This window comes from Gopherus evgoodei, chromosome 4, assembly GCF_007399415.2.
Source record: "Gopherus evgoodei ecotype Sinaloan lineage chromosome 4, rGopEvg1_v1.p, whole genome shotgun sequence".
NCBI lineage: Eukaryota > Metazoa > Chordata > Testudines > Testudinidae > Gopherus > Gopherus evgoodei.
The window spans coordinates 93,235,985-93,251,852 of NC_044325.1; the positions used below are offsets into that span (position 1 = coordinate 93,235,985).

At 40.8% G+C, this 15,868-nt stretch overlaps 1 protein-coding gene across 1 annotated transcript in view; it reads right to left on the reverse strand.

Moving 5' to 3' along the window:
* Positions 1-8,971: 8,971 nt before the first annotated feature.
* The window catches only part of KIF18A (kinesin family member 18A), a 131,089-nt gene continuing 124,192 nt past the window's right edge, over positions 8,972-15,868 (reverse strand). The window contains exons 16-17 of the mRNA XM_030560216.1: positions 12,844-12,953; positions 8,972-9,786 (exon numbers count right to left, since the gene is read on the reverse strand). Of these exons, the coding sequence (XP_030416076.1) occupies positions 9,647-9,786; positions 12,844-12,953 (250 nt within the window). The 3' untranslated portion in view covers positions 8,972-9,646. The remainder of the gene's footprint in view (positions 9,787-12,843; positions 12,954-15,868) is intronic.

Here is a 15,868-nt window from a genome sequence, read left to right on the forward strand (position 1 = left end):
CCGTATTAAACGAGATAGCAAGATGAGCCAAACTCGGAACATCTACATGCCAAACCACCCAGGCATATGAAAATATTGCCATACATCTCACACAGCAAGTAAGATGACTCATTCATTACCTGTGAACCATCAGGTATCTAAGATGTCATGCTGTAAATAATTTCTGGAGCATCACAACTTTTTTTTTTTAAAGTGGATTTGAAACCAGAGTTATTTTTAAACTAAACAAAGTTTATTGATCCAAGTCGTTTACATACTGGATTCAGCCTGAGTCATGTTATATTGTGCAATATTATGTTACATCCCATCTGGCACAATTTAACACTACATGGTGCAGCACAGTGAATTCTTTTAAACGTGTATTTCAAGTAAATGTCAGATAAAAATATTACTCAAAATTTAGTTTGGAAAGATAGATTAACAGGTAACAAGTTTGTGTATGTGCAAAAAATGTAAACACGTGTAATAAAGAGATCATCGCTTCCCTGCCCCCCCACACTGCTTCTTCTCTCTCTCTTTGAGAAACTATAGGCATTCAGATGAAGAACTTGTTATGCTCTGAAAAACTCTGTGCCAGCAAGTATCTGGAATATGCTTTGAGGGAGCTTCTGCTTACAGTCTGTAAAATATCCAAATATCACTAACGTTTGCAGTTCGTAACAACGTTAAGTATCATGCCTTCTTAAGCATACATTTCAAAAATGAAAATGCTGCATTTAATTTGGTGTAGTAGCTGCTGGAAACAGCATAGTTTCATAGTGGTTGTCTAGTCAATTTGCTGTAGATCAGCACGCATGGCTAGCAGACAGTAATTACAGGGTTGTGGGTGAGCATTATCTCTTTTCAACTTAATCTCACCCAGAATGGAATTTTTTAAAAAATGATAGTCTCCCTTCTGACAGCAGCGCCTTCCACAATTCTGGATGTCTGGATTGCTCTTCTCCCTCCGCAGCTCATGGAGTGGATCAGCATTCTAGCAGCACATGGCCTGGCCATGCCCCCTCTGCTCCTGCTTGCTGCCAAATGAATTATTCTCAAGCTGTAAAATTTGCATAACATCATTAACAAGTATTGTGATAGTTAATAAAATAATAATATTGTATATCAGACCAAGAAAGACTGCCATATGGTAATGATTCTACTTAATATTTGATACTTGATTCATGAACCATCCAGGAGTGGTAGAATTGTATGAAGACTGCTAGCAGAAAAGAAATTATTGGTAAAATGTAGGCTTTAAACAATTTTTTTAAAAAAATCATGATTAATTGCAAGATTAAAAAAATAGTCATGATCAATCACAGTTAAATCGCACCGTTAAACAATAATAGAATACCATTTATTTAAATATCTTTGCATGTTACTTACTTGTGTGCTGCTCCTGAGGCTCATGATGCCTGGCACTTGACCAGCGGCTCAAAGCAGGCTCTATGGTGTTGCATGGGGATTGCATCTTATCAGAGCCCACGGCCCTTCTGTAGCCCTCTGGCCACTCCTGGCCCACCATTTCAGATTTGGGTTTGGTGTGAGTGTGTGTGTGGGGAGGAGGGCATGGCGGGGTGGAGTGGGAGGGAAGGAGAGTGCTCTCTCCTTAAGCAGAGCACTGAATGCATTTTCAGCCAGCAGCAGCTGGCAGCAGCACTCATTTCTGAGCCAGCAGCAGACAGGCTGCCCCATTCATCAACTCTAACTCAGCAGCGACCAGGTACACAGGTGTGGGGAGGAGGACACCATGTGTTTCTGTACAATGAAGATGGAGTAGATCCCACAGAACCTTTCTTCTGAGGGAACACTATCACATGCATATCCAAAAGATGAGATATTTCATTCTACAGCCCTCAGCTCAAGAGTATCCCTGGCTATTATTTTCCTGATCCACTTGTCTGTGGTCATTGAAAACCATTCCTTTAGGAAATGGGAAATCCCATCTATTACTTCAGCTTTGGGTGGAGGTCTAGGCAATCATTTCCAGAAAGTGGATTTTTGGAGGGATGGACTCTGGACTTCCCCCCAGACCTTGGTTCCACTGTTTTCCATTAGGAAGTCTATTGTCCCTTGGCTGGTACCTCTGTGAGGAAAAGGAGTGAAAAAAAACACCTCTCGCTGAAGGCCACTCTATATTCTCTCCTGAGAAGGGAGAAGGAAGTGACTGGACTTTCCCCTAGACCTTGATTCCACTGTTTTCCATTAGGAAGTCTATTGTCCCTTGGCTGGTACCTCTGTGAGGAAAAGGAGTGAAAAAAAACACCTCTCTCTGAAGGCCACTCTATATTCTCTCCTGAGAAGGGAGAAGGAAGTGACTGTTTGCATTTTGCTGCTTTGTCAGCCATCACCTTATTGAGCTTATCTCCAAAAAGGAGGGAGCTTGTAAACTTGGCCAAGCATAGGACCTGATTAGAGTGAGCATCCCCCTTCCAGGGCTGGAGTCATAGGTGGCACCTAGCTACTGAGATGGAAACCATGGCTTAGCCTGAGAATCTCATTGCAACACTGAGGCATCAGCTAAAACACTGTCTGAGATCTTCCAGCCTGGAAATAGATGCTCCTGCAAAGCAGGTAGCTGCCAGAGACTTTTGGAGGGGGCTGCTTCAAAGCCCTTTTTGAGGGTGGCATCCATCTTTCTATCCATGGGGTCGGTGGGGTAGAACTTTCCTTCTGAGTGAATAACCATATCCCTGGCGAGGGACCCTACAGTGATGTCAGCAATAGAGCCCTTTGAATGTTCTAGAGCCTGAGGTGGTAGTTTGTGCTTGTCCTTATCAGGCTGGTTCCACTCATCCCTAATCACTTCCTCCAAGGAGGAGGGAAGGCATTTTGCAGTCTCAGGGGAGGATTTTGAAGGGAGACATTTTCTCTGAGGCTTACTCCCAAAGAGCCTGCTCAGGTTTCAGACTGAGACAGCTCACCTCCCTCAGTGGAGGAGTGCAATTCAATATGGACAAATGCAAAGTACTCCACTTAGGAAAGAACAATCAATCAGTTGCACACATACAAAATGGGAAATGACTGCCTGGGAAGGAGTACTGCAGAAAGGATCTGGGGTTCATAGGGGATCACAAGCAAAACATGAGTCAACAGGGTAATACTGTTGCAAAAAAAGCAAACATCATTCTGGAATGTATTAGCAAGAGTGTTGTAAGCAAGACACAAGAAGTACCATTCCATACTGATTAGGCCTCAACTGGAGAACCGTGTCCACATCTGGATGCCACATTTCAGGAAAGATAGGGACAAATTGGAGAAAGTCCAGAGAAGAGCAACAAAAATGATTAAAGGGCTAGAAAACATGACTTATGAGGGAAGATTGAAAATCTAGGTTTGTTTAGTCTGAGGAAAAGAAGATTGAGGGAGGGTATAACAGTCTAAGTATGTAAAAACTTATCAAGAAAAGGGTGATAAATTGTTCTTATCCATTGAGGACAAGAAATAATAGACTTAAATTGCAGCAAGGGAGATTTAGGTTAAACATTAGGAAAAAACTTCCTGTCATGGTAGTTAAGCACTGGAAAAAATTGCCTATGGAGGTTGTGGAACCTCCATCACTGGAGGTTTTTAAGAACAGGTTAGACAAAACACCTGTCAGGAATAGTCTAGTTATTATGTAGTCCTGCCTTGAGAGCTGGGGACTTGACTATAAGTTCTACTGAAGTCCCTTCCAGTCCTACACTTCTATGATGGAAGGCTGGATGCAGTCTGGGCACAACTCACCATCTGTGGGGCCTGGGAAGGCTGACTCATGTATACAGTAATGCTTAGATTTGACGAAGTGTTTTCTTGGCTCCTCTTGTTATACCAATTATATTAGACCAGTAAAAACTAGCAGGATCTTATTAAAGGGGACAAGGCAAAGATGCCACATTTATTATGATAACAATTTATGACTAATAACTAATATCTTAATTCTTATACACACACATTATACCTAATACCTATACATACACACACACACATTCACATTATACCTAATACCTATACACATACACATATACACATTCACAGGTGTTCTGCAGCTGCTGCATAGTTACCAGTCCTGAACATAGCTTAAGTTCATAGCTTGATTTTGTAGCTTGGGTTCGTAGCTTGTGGCGGCTGACTGGCAGGAAAGCCAGGCACAAGGACAAGCTGGATCTCTGTTGGGCAGGCACTGATGTCCTTCCATGTTGGCAGCAGAATGTTACCCAAAGTCTCTCATCTCACCCTTCTTTTTTATAGGCTTTTAGTTTGGATTCAAAGTCTATAGGTCTTGCTATGTCATGCTGCCTCTGGGTTTAGATTGATCACCCATCAATTGCAGGCGTGACTTTCAGCCTTGAACCTGGCTTTGATCTTCCTTCTGTTGTTCTGTTGTCCTTCTTTTTAGGGTGGATGCTTCTTACTTCGTTTAGGGCTGTTGTCTAGGTCTTCAGCCGTTGGTATTTGAACTTTATCTCATCAGGACAGGCTGGGGCTGGAGTTTGATTCCATCATTCATACATACCTCATTCACACATCTAAACTAAACTAATAAGATTACAGCAGGGTTTGCAAAAATGAAGGATGGAGGAAGCTTTTACAAAATGGAGTGAGTGTTTTAAAATGGGGTTTGAATTACAATATGGAACAGAAGTTACAGTATAGGCAAGTGTAGTGAATGGTGAACAGAAGTTACTTTAATAAAGTGAACAATTGAAAACAATTTCATTTATCAGTCCTACACTCTACCATGCCTGTAAGCGGCAGAAGAGCCAGCAGAGAAATGCTGCAGTGGATGCTCAGGGAGGGTTAAACCCCCAAAGGATTAATTAACTCAGGGAGAGGAGGAATGCAGAGAAGAGAGAAAACTGCTCTTCACTGCCCAAAAAACTAGATAGAAAAGATAAAATAGGATTAGGACAAGAGCAAAAGAAACCACCATTGTGTATTGCTGTGGAAGTAGAGAATCTGGCAGCAAGCAGGAACAGAGGAGGTGCAGTCAGACCACGCCGCACCAAAACAACAATCCACCCTTAGTGAGATGCAAAGGGAGGAAAGCAGCCCAGATGTTAAGAATTGTGGGGGATGCTGGGATGCAGAAATTTGTTGTGTCACATCAACCAAACTCCTCTGCCACCCCCTCCGGTCTCAGTTCTGTGGGCAACAGATTCTCTCTCAGCACGAGAGAGATAATTTGGTAGTGAATTTCATCTAAAAGCCATTTCTTCATATCAGTCAGGGAGTCTGAAAGCCTGCTTTCAATGGCATGCATTGGTGCATGCACACACACGATAAACATATTTAAATACATAGGCATAGAGGACCTGACCTAAAGCCCATTGAAGTCATTTGGGATCTTCTGATTGTCTTCAGCGGGCTTTGAGGCAGGCACTGATAGCATAAACTGTTGGTCCTTTCCTTTTTGTGAGGAGGGGATATCCTAGGACAGTGGTTCTCAAACTTCATTGCACCGTGACCCCCTTCTGTTAACAAAATTACTAAATGACACCTGGCAAGGGTGGGCCGGAGCCCAAGCCCTGCCGCCCTGGGCTGAAACCTTTGGGCTTCAGCCTCAGCCTTGGGCAGCGGGGCTCAGACTTCAGCTTTAAGTCCCAGCAAGTCTAACGCTAGCCCCAGCAACCCCATTAAAATTGGGTTACAACCCACTTTGAGGTCACAATCCAGTCTGAGGACTACTGTTCAAGGATATTGAAGTTTCCTGTTAAAAACAGAAGCTTGAGCTACTTAATCATTATACTTAAATAAATAAATAAACAAACAAATAAATAAAATAAATAAAAACCCAATAGAAGTCACTAAACACATTTAAAATTAGGGCCCTACCAAATTTCTTGTTAACCAGATTGCTCCACAAACACAGAATGAAGATTACAAGACAGTGATGAGGTCCTACAAGTGCTTACAAGTGCCACCTCATCCTATCTGCTGGGGGAGAGAGTGGGGAGCAGTAGGAAGGTTGGGATGGAGGAGTGTGGGATGGTTGGGTATGTGGAACACTGGCCTTGTGGATTGAAGTGTAGAAGGATGAGGTGGTGGAAAGAGAGATAAAAGGAAGAATTGTTCATTAGAGTCAATCAGGAAAGAGGTGGGATCATTTTGGATGAAAGAATGAGGAGGCATTCAGGATGGGGGTGGTTCAGAAAGGCTGCAGGTGGTAATACAGAAATTCGGTTAGCGCTTTCCCTGTGGAGAATGGAAAGACTAGGAGCATAAAATAGCACCTAACCACACAGAAGGCAGATTACCTGCCATTCAGTTATTGGAATTTACTATTGGTAAAAAGCTTTAACTATTAATATCCCAGGAAAGCCAGAGTAAGAGATCATTGTTCAAGTCCAGAAACATGTTCCTTACAGAATGCTCTAATCAACTCACTTCAATGGGTTCTAAATACATTGGTAGGTCTAGCTGGATGACTTGTGTGTAGATGTGTGAAGCTACTACCAGTTTGTTGTTCTGTAATTTCTTTTAGTTCAGTTCTAAATATAAGATTAGTGTTATCATCACATAACCTTGATAATATGTGCTGTGGCCATATTTTTCTCAATATACTTGCTTTGTGAGTTTCTTGCAGAGTGATCTTAAGAATTCCAAGCAAAATGTAAGCAAATACATTAAAATTAATAAAATCTATATTGCTCAATAAAAATATGCAGACCTCATTGGTGGAATAGCCACCTAGGAACCTTTCCAAAACTGGTAGAAAGGGTCTTATGTGTATTTTTGAACTTCTGAGGTAGTGAGAGCGAAGAGCACTAAGTTAGCATTTATAACGAAAACCAACATACTTAATGCAGACATGAAGCAGTATCAGCACAGAGTTCCCCGGCACATGTTGTATTACACAATGAGAATTTGAAAGACACACAAATGAAGCACTTTATTCAAATAAACTGTTATTCATGATCCTAGCTGTATTGGAATCCAAAGTTCACATATTAAAATTTGCTTTCAAGACCACTGTTTTCACATGTAAAAGATAATTATTAGGGATTCTCTACACAGGGATAAGTAAATTAAAATAAACTGAATTAAGACCACTTTAATTTTGAATGAGGGTGTTCACACAGGGGTTTAATGCTATTTAGGTAATCCACTTCAACTTCATACCTTGAGTTAATTGGATGAACTTTCCTAGATATCCCCATATAGATAAGCCCTTAAGGTGAACCACTTAGTTCCACTCAGGACTGATACAGTGTCATTACCATAGCATCCGAGATGATTAGAATTGGCACCAAACATCAACACCATTTGCGTTCTGAATTGTGCAGATCATATTTTCTATTTTCTGCTCATGCTTTGGCATGCTAAAGCTAGAGTGAACAGCATGGTATTGTGGAATTGGAGTGCATTTTTGCAAAGCAGACAAAAGTCAAGATTTTAGAAGAGTCCATTTGTATTGTTAGGTTTGCTTCTGGTATTTGAATTCTCATGGCAGACACTATATATAAAGAAATAAAAAAGAAGACGAGAACAGATTTCATTTTAAGTATCCAAGATGTCATAAATTAGAATTTCTTTTACATGATTAAAAATATCACAATTTTATTAAATGAAACTCTGTTGGATCCACCTTCTCCAAAAAAATAAGTGAAACTTTTCAAAACAAATGATTTTGTCCATACTTCGTATGTTGGTCATATCTATCATCATGGGCTCATGGGACTCTCATGGTCCATACCCACCTACTGTTCCACCTCCTTGGTTCTCTTCACCTCAAGTCTTTGAAATGAGTCATTTACAAACTTTGTGTAAAACTCCTATCCCCCTAGTCCATTTTCATCTTTTACTTCCCTTCACTCTACCAAAACTGCTCTTGCCAAGGTCTTCATTATCATCTGGCTTGACACTGGTCAAGGCCCGTACTCCATTCCCAAACTCTCTGATGTTCCTCCTGCTTGGGACATGCAGATTGCATCAGCTTCTGCTCTGTGACACCCACATTACTTCTATCATCAACATCTTCATCCATCATTCTGATTGCATTGTCTCACACCACATTTTGAACTCTTCTACTTCCTTCCTGTAACCTTCTTCCATCATGTCCAGTTCAAACTTCATCCTCTAAACTTCAAGATTCTTCTGAACTCTCTCCCTACTCTTTTATTAACCCTAGCAGCAGCAGTGATGCCAACCTCTGCAACTTTCTTGTTTGATCCTCCCACGAATGCAATTAATTCATAAAAGCTGCCACTATCTCTTTTTTCTAAACCCTTCTGAAGATGCATTTCTGCACAACAACTATAATAAATCAATCAACATACTATGATTCTGCAGAGGAGCAGCTGGGGAAAGGTTATTTTTATTTGCTTAAAATATATACAGAAAAATGTAGAGCTATTTATAAAAATATGTCATAGTCATCTTCTCCCTTCTTATGTTGTTTGGCTTTTTGGAATGGAAGCTCTTTGTGCCACAGACCATGGGAGAAATCCCAGTGCCACACAAATCAATAGCAGAACCCTCTCTGATGTCAATAGGCCATCCCAATAGGTCAGAGTCTCCCCCTTGTTTGCAGAGGCCCATCATAATGGGGTCATCATGATCATGATTGGAGCCCCTGGACACTAGTGAAATTTAAATATTAAATTATTAGCACACAAAGACAACCTGATTAAAGACATATGACAAAATGTCCAGCATAAACTAGAGTTATTAGATCACTACCTGTAAAACCAGTGTTAATTCAGATACTCTTTCGGTTAGAAGAGGCAGCCACAGAAGCAGCTCATTTTTTTCCTAAATTCACAGAACATTATTACTCTTTGTTTACAGTTATAAAAACTTTATTCAGAACAATTAACATAATTCACCTATTTACAATAAAATTAGAGTTTTGAAAACTATAAAACATCAAAATACAGAGGAGCATTTACATTTAAATTGTTCAAGCAATTAGGTTAAACAACAGATTAAAAATTGTCAGGTTAAAAGTCTGAGCTCAAAATATTACAGCTACCATTTTTTAAAATTTCTAGTAAACTCTTTTCCTGTCTCCTGGTACAATGTTGGTGCTATCACCCTACATTACCACATTTATATTTTAGAACAAAATTGACATCCCAATGCCTAAAGCATGGATGTATTAATATAAGGGGCTGGTTCATTTATTTGTAAATGAAAAACAAAAGTTTAATAGTAAAAAATTTCAGTGAAAACATCAAAACAACAAACAAAATGTTCTAATTACCTAAACATTTGGTGTATCACAATAAAGACTGAGAATTTGTAAGTGACATTAAAAAAGCCGACACCACTGGTTCCTGAAGAGTTTGAGTACTGCAAGGCAGTAACTTCTTATTATGCTTGCACAGGTTATAGAAACAGCACCATGAAATAAGTGGACATCACAATTGTCATCCCCCACCTCCAAACCCAATGACTTGTTTCTATTCTCATGCTAAAACACAGTAGTAAAAGTTTGTATGTGTTTATGGGAAGCTAAAATGGGTGTCTATTAAAAAGTTTTGTAAAATTTAAATTGTAAAGATGTATTTCAATGAAATCCTCATTGGAAAGATAAGTGGTCATTCTAGAATCATGCATTACAGTGGCAGACATGGGCTGACAAGTCTCAGACAAGAAATACTGCAGCAGGGAAAAATCGAAGTCCATCCTTGACTTGAATGCTTCCAATCCTGCCTGAAATGATGAGCATCACATCTAAATCTTACTTTTTCTTAGAAACACGAATTAAAAGATTTGCTGATGTTCTTGATTTCAGACCCAATGTTACATTTCCTTCAGAAAGACTTCTAACAAGGTTTCTTTGCATATTTGGTTCTTGTTTCCGGCTTCTTGTTCCAATTCCTAATGAAGAAATAGATGTCATGTTAAAAAAAAAAAAAAACCTCTTTCAAAAAGTATGAGCATTATTTCTTTATTTTGTTTCATGTTGGGGGCAACCTGAATCCACTAATGTGGGACTGTGTGTGGATTCTACAGCTTTTTCTACACTTATCAGAGTCTCGCTTTCATTATTAAAAAAAAAAAGGCAGTTCTCTTAGGTGAGACGATAATTTGCGCTGAGAAGTTTGTAGTGGAAGATACAGAAACACGACCAATAAAGAGGTATAGGAATCCACTTAACTTTGTGCCTTATTGAAAGGAACTACATAATGTATACATAACATGAAGTTATATTTTTTACATTTTATTCTCCAGTATGCCTAATTACGTACAAATTTGAGTAGGGTGACAAATTTCCCTAACTCAATTTTGAAAAATAAATAAAAAAATAAAAATAATAAAAAAATAATAGAATTTACTGTTAGCTATTGAGCACCACCTCATTCTTTCCCTGGAAGCATGGCTTTTTGGAAACAAAACTGCTACTATGGTAAGAGCAGAACTCTTTCTTCTTGCCCCTCAGTGACATGGTATTTAAGTACATGTCATATCTGAAGCATGTGTTACTAACTACCTGAAAGGTAGGCAACTAATTTGTGTTTATCCCTTTCTTTTAAAAAAATCTTTTTGGCATGTCTAATATTTTGCAGTATAAACTAGGTACTCAAATACATGATTCCTTAACAATACAGTTACAGAAATTGGTGTTGGTATCCCTTATTTCCCAAAACTGGGTAGAAATAAGTAACATGGAGACAACACTGTACACAAAAAAGTACAGAAGCAGGTCTGTCTACTATAAACTTTCAAAAAAACCTACAGTATACTATTGCAACTATACTATTGCTAGGTTTTGTCTGTGGGAAAGGGTATGTGACCAGAGCATGCCTTAGAGCAAAAGTCAGCAGAGTAAAATGTAGAGCAGCCTTCAACCTACTCTAAATTGTACAAGAGGATTTTGCCAGCATTGGGAATGACCAAGAATGGTAGAGGAGGGAAGGCATAGCTTTTAAGTGATTTTTGCATCCTTCCCATTCCTGAGCTGTGCTGAATTTAGTTCTGATGTAGTCCACAATCTAGCACAGAGTTTTCCATATAATCTCTTCCCATAAGAAAGCATTCAGCTTTTTTTTGTTTAAATTCTGTATGCACTGTTAAAGAAAGGAACAATACATCACATCTAAAATACTGAATCCCTCTCCAAATGAAAGAGGATAGTAACCCTGGCGTGAGGTTGCTTTCCACAAATAAAAATGAAACTGAAGTCCTGACAAAAATGTACAGCACTATGCAAGATATTACAGAGTATACCATGTGGGATTATGGTTAAGAGCTGTCCAGAGAGTAAAAATTCCATTTCTTGACAACTTTTGAAATTTGTGGAAGGAAAACCAAATCCGTTGAACATTTTTTTTTTGAAACACAGTTATGTCAATATGTCTGTGTTTGGATAATAAAAAAAAAAAAAAAAAAAAGTCTTCGGAAGTGACCAGAGTGTCTAGCCTGAACCTCAGAAACCTTATGTAGAAAACTTCATGAAAATAACTACATTTTGGCTTTGAAAAAGCAACACATTTTATTAAAGAACATTTAGTCAAAAATGTTCTGATCAGCTTTAGTTATGGTTGCTCTATGCGGAATTTTTCATGGAACAGGTGGGCTTCACAAGTTTTTGGAAAGATGAGAGTGAGGGTACTTAGTAAAAATTCATTTGGAGATTGCGACCAAGAGTAAATAGGAGTCTAAAAGGTGTAAAATCAAGAGTGAGCTGAGGTGACAAAGGGACCAGTTAACAGAGAAATGTGTGTGAAACACTGGCTGGGGAGAATGAGATTAGGGAAGATAATTTACTTTTACAATTATTAAGATGTCACAGTTTGACTTTTAAATCTTGCTTTCAGCAGCTGTTCTTTCAAGGCAAAAAGGTTCAAGGGATATTTGCTCAGTGGGAAGGAGGACAGTTAGAATATATGAACCTGGACAGTTCTTTCTAATACAAAATAGACTTAGCTTTGGATGTTTTAGTAAATTTAGAAGCACAAGTAAAAAATCATTAAATTTGAGGCAAATTTTTGCAACAGATTACTTTGGATTAACCCTTGTGTAACACACTGTTCAATGCCAAGAGACTAACAATCATATAAAATACATTAGTATCTACAGTGGACACTCTGCGAACATAGAGACTAAATGTTAAATTAGAACTAAGAAAGCCACGCATTTTAGGAAAATTGTGGGACAAATGCTCTTCATACATTTTTAATCAGTAATAGAATTTGTTACAACAAAAAGTTTTCTACACCTCAGACAGAAGTTTCTTGCAAGCCACTATTATCATCACCTTTTACAGAATGTTTTGGGACACCACCCACAGTATTGTAAACAATTTGTTAGAGACTAAAGAATCCTTAAATATTGCTTGCAAATTTCATCTTCTCAACTTCACTGCTGTGTTTTCCCAAATGGTATCAAAAATGTATCTAATAAATCTCTTGTTGGAAAAGTAATCATGCTGTGTTAAAAGATGAAGCAAGCATTCAAGAAAGGTTTGGCAAAATGCTTAATAGATTAATTTATTTCTCAATAGAAGCAGATATGGAAATTCCATAGTAGGCACTTAAGTTTGATGCTTGTCAATGGGACTGTGCCAGATCAAACCTGCTACTAGTGAAGAGTACGCTTTTAGAGTGATTAAAATCATTAAAGTACCTGTAAGGATTATGTTTTATCATTTAAAGTTGTTATAAACTTGGAATGCTGGGACCATGTTTAATCAAGACCCAATAATTGACTAAACTTATTCCAACTTGGGTTGTTGTTGTTTTTTTTTTTTTTCTGTGTTTGTGTTTTAAATGAATGGACATACCATATTCAGCAACAGCTTAGCTGACTGATCACAGCAGCAAACCATGAAAATGAGAAACTGTAAATGTCTAAATTTAATCTTGGACCCCCTAAACAACCAGCCATGGCCACAAATTCCAGTTTAATATAATAAGTTATAGTTTTGGCACTTACCTGCTTTTTTGGGCACTCTTAAAGGTTTATGACTTAACAAGATATCCTGTCGAATACGCTTTGCGGACACAGGATTTTGCAGGCTATTTAATCCACTGTTTGGCACAGAACTTGGAAAAAAAGACAAATAAAATTTACTTTTAGTGAAGAGATGTTAAACCCACTCACTGTACCTTGGTATTTCAGGACATGAAGTCTGAAAATATATTAGACAGTATCACCTAGTATTATTGAGTCTTACTAAAAAAATGCAACAGAATAAACTCAATTTTCTTTCTGTGGCTGTCTTCAGATTTCATTTCAAACATTTTCTTTTAAAGCTTTGTAGTACAATCTTGTAGGAATGTATTAATTGTGAAAATAAAAAAAAAACAAAGCATATCATTTCATGAAACAATGTAGTCCAAAATTCCATTGATATTTGGGAAGCAACGAGGATGCTAATTTGATGGTCACAATTAAGAACATAAACAACTAAACAAAAAACAGATGTAACATGTATAAAAAGTTCTTGAAAAGGTCAAGCTGTGTATATTGCTTCAGTCAATTTTTCAGTTACTACAATAATTCTCCCTCTGCCTCCGTATAGTGGAGGTGGATGGGTGGAGGGAGACAATTATTTCACAGCTAAGCTTTAAGAAGGTGGTTGAAGTTGATAGTTTACTAAAAGAAAAAAAAACGGTTACCTACCTTTTAGTAACTGTTGTTCTTCGAGATGTATCATGTCCATTCAAAGTAGGTATGCGTGTGCCGCGTGCACACCAGCTGGAAGATTTTCCCCTAACAGCACCCGTAGGGTCAGCCCTGGTCCCCCTTGGAGTGGCGCCAGTATGGTGCCCTATAAAGGGGCCCGCTGACCCTCCACCCCCTCAGTTCCTTCTTGCCGGCACTCCGACAGACGGGCAGGAGGGTGGGTATTGGAATGGATATGAACAACACATCTCAAAGAACAACAGTTACTAAAAGGTGGGTAACCATTTTTTCTTCTTCGAGTGGTTGTTCATGTCCATTCAAAAGTCACAAGCCTAACCTTAGGTGGTGGGGTCAGAGGTCACTTCCAACTGAAGCACTGCACGACCAAAGGCGGCATCATCCCTAGCCTGGTGCGTGATGGCATAGTGTGATGTGAACGTGTGGATGGAGGAACACATGGCAGCTCTACAAATCTCCTAAGTCGGGATCTGAGCCAGGAATGCCATGGAGGACACCTGTGCCCTGGTAGAGTGGGCCGTAACCGGAGGAATAGGGGGTTTGGCTATACGATAGCACTCTTGTATGCAGGCTGCGATCCATGAAGAGATCCTCTGAGAGGAGACCGGGAGCCCCTTCATTTTATCTGCCACCGCGATGAAGAGCTGGGTCGACCGTCTAAATGGCTTTGTCCGTTCAACATAAAAGGCTAGGGCCCTGCGGACATCCAGGGAATGCAGCCTCCGCTCCTTACCGGAAGAGTGTGGCTTTGGATAAAATATTGGTAGGAAGATATCTTGTCTCATGTGGAATTGGGAGACGACCTTAGGAAGGAAAGCCAGTGAGGTCTAAGTTGGACCTTGTCCTTACAGAAGACAGTGTATGGGGGTTCGGATGTCAGTGCCCTAAGCTCTGATACCCTCCTGGCCGAGGTGATCACTACAAGAAAAGCGACCTTGTATGACAAGTACAGCAGAGAGCATGAAGCCAGAGGCTCAAAGGGAGGAACTGTGGGGGCAGAGAGGACCAGATTTAGGTCCCAGGTAGGAGCTGGACGACGGACATGCAGGAATAGCCAGTCCATGCCCTTAAGGAAACAACTAATCAGCGGGTTTGCGAACACAGAGGTGCCCCCTTCTCCTGGGTGGAAAGCCAAGATGGCCGCTAAGTGAACTCGAAACGAGGAGAGGGAAAGGCCCAACTGTATCAGGTGGAGCAGATAGTCTAAGATAATGGGAATCAGGGCCCGCAATGGTTCCTGCCCTCGCTGACCAGACCAGATGGAGAAGCGTTTCCATTTGGCCAGGCACTGGCCCTGGTCAAGGGTTTTCTGTTACCAAGCAGCACTTGCCTGACCTGTTGGGAACATTGCATCTCCATTGGGTTCAGCCATGGAGCAACGAGGCTGTGAGGTGGAGAGATTGCAAGTTTGGGTGGCGGAGGCAGCCCTGGTCCTGCGTGATCAGGTCTGGCAGCAGGGGCAGCATCGGGGTGCTCGGGTGGACATGTGCAGAAGCGACGTGTACCAATGTTGGTGCGGCCACGCTGGTGCTATCAGGATTACATAGGCGTGATCCCTGCGAATCTCGAGAATTCCCCAGTGTATCAAGGGAAATGGAGGAAAGGCGTAGAGCAGCCCTTCCTTCCACAACAGGAGGAAGCCGTCCAACAGAGACCCCGGGCTGTGGCCCCGGAGGGAGCAAAACCGCCGACACTTCCTGTTTTCCTTTGAAGCAAACAGGTCTAACTGAGGATGACCCCAGAACCGGAAGATTGAGCGCACTACGTCCCGACGAAGGGACCACTCGTGGCCCCGGAAAGAGCGGCTGAGGGTGTCCGCCAGGTCGTTCTGTTCCCCCGGGAGATAGAACGCCGTCAGGTGGGTAGCATTCTGAACATAAAAGTCCCACAATGCGAGGGCTTCCCTGCCCAGGGGAGAGGAGCGTGCACCCCCGTTTGTTGATATAGAAGGACCGCTGACGTGTTGTCCGTGAGGACTGAGACACATCTGCAAGCCAGGTGGGATTGGAAGGTAAGACAAGCCAGGAGAACAACTCTCGGCTCCCTGACGTTGATATGTAACTTGAGGTCCTCCTGCGACCACAAGCCCTGTGTCCTGAGATCCCCCAAGTGCGCTCCCCATCCCCGATCCGAGGCATCTGTCTCAGGGAGAGGGAGGGTTGAGGGGTGGTGAAGGGAACACCCAAGCACACCTTCTGTGGGTCGAGCCACCATTAGAGTGAGCTCAGCACCACGTGGGGAAGAGTCACCACTGAGTCCAGGGGATCCTGGCCGGGCGGTATACCATCGCTAGCCAGGATTGTAGTGGGTGGAG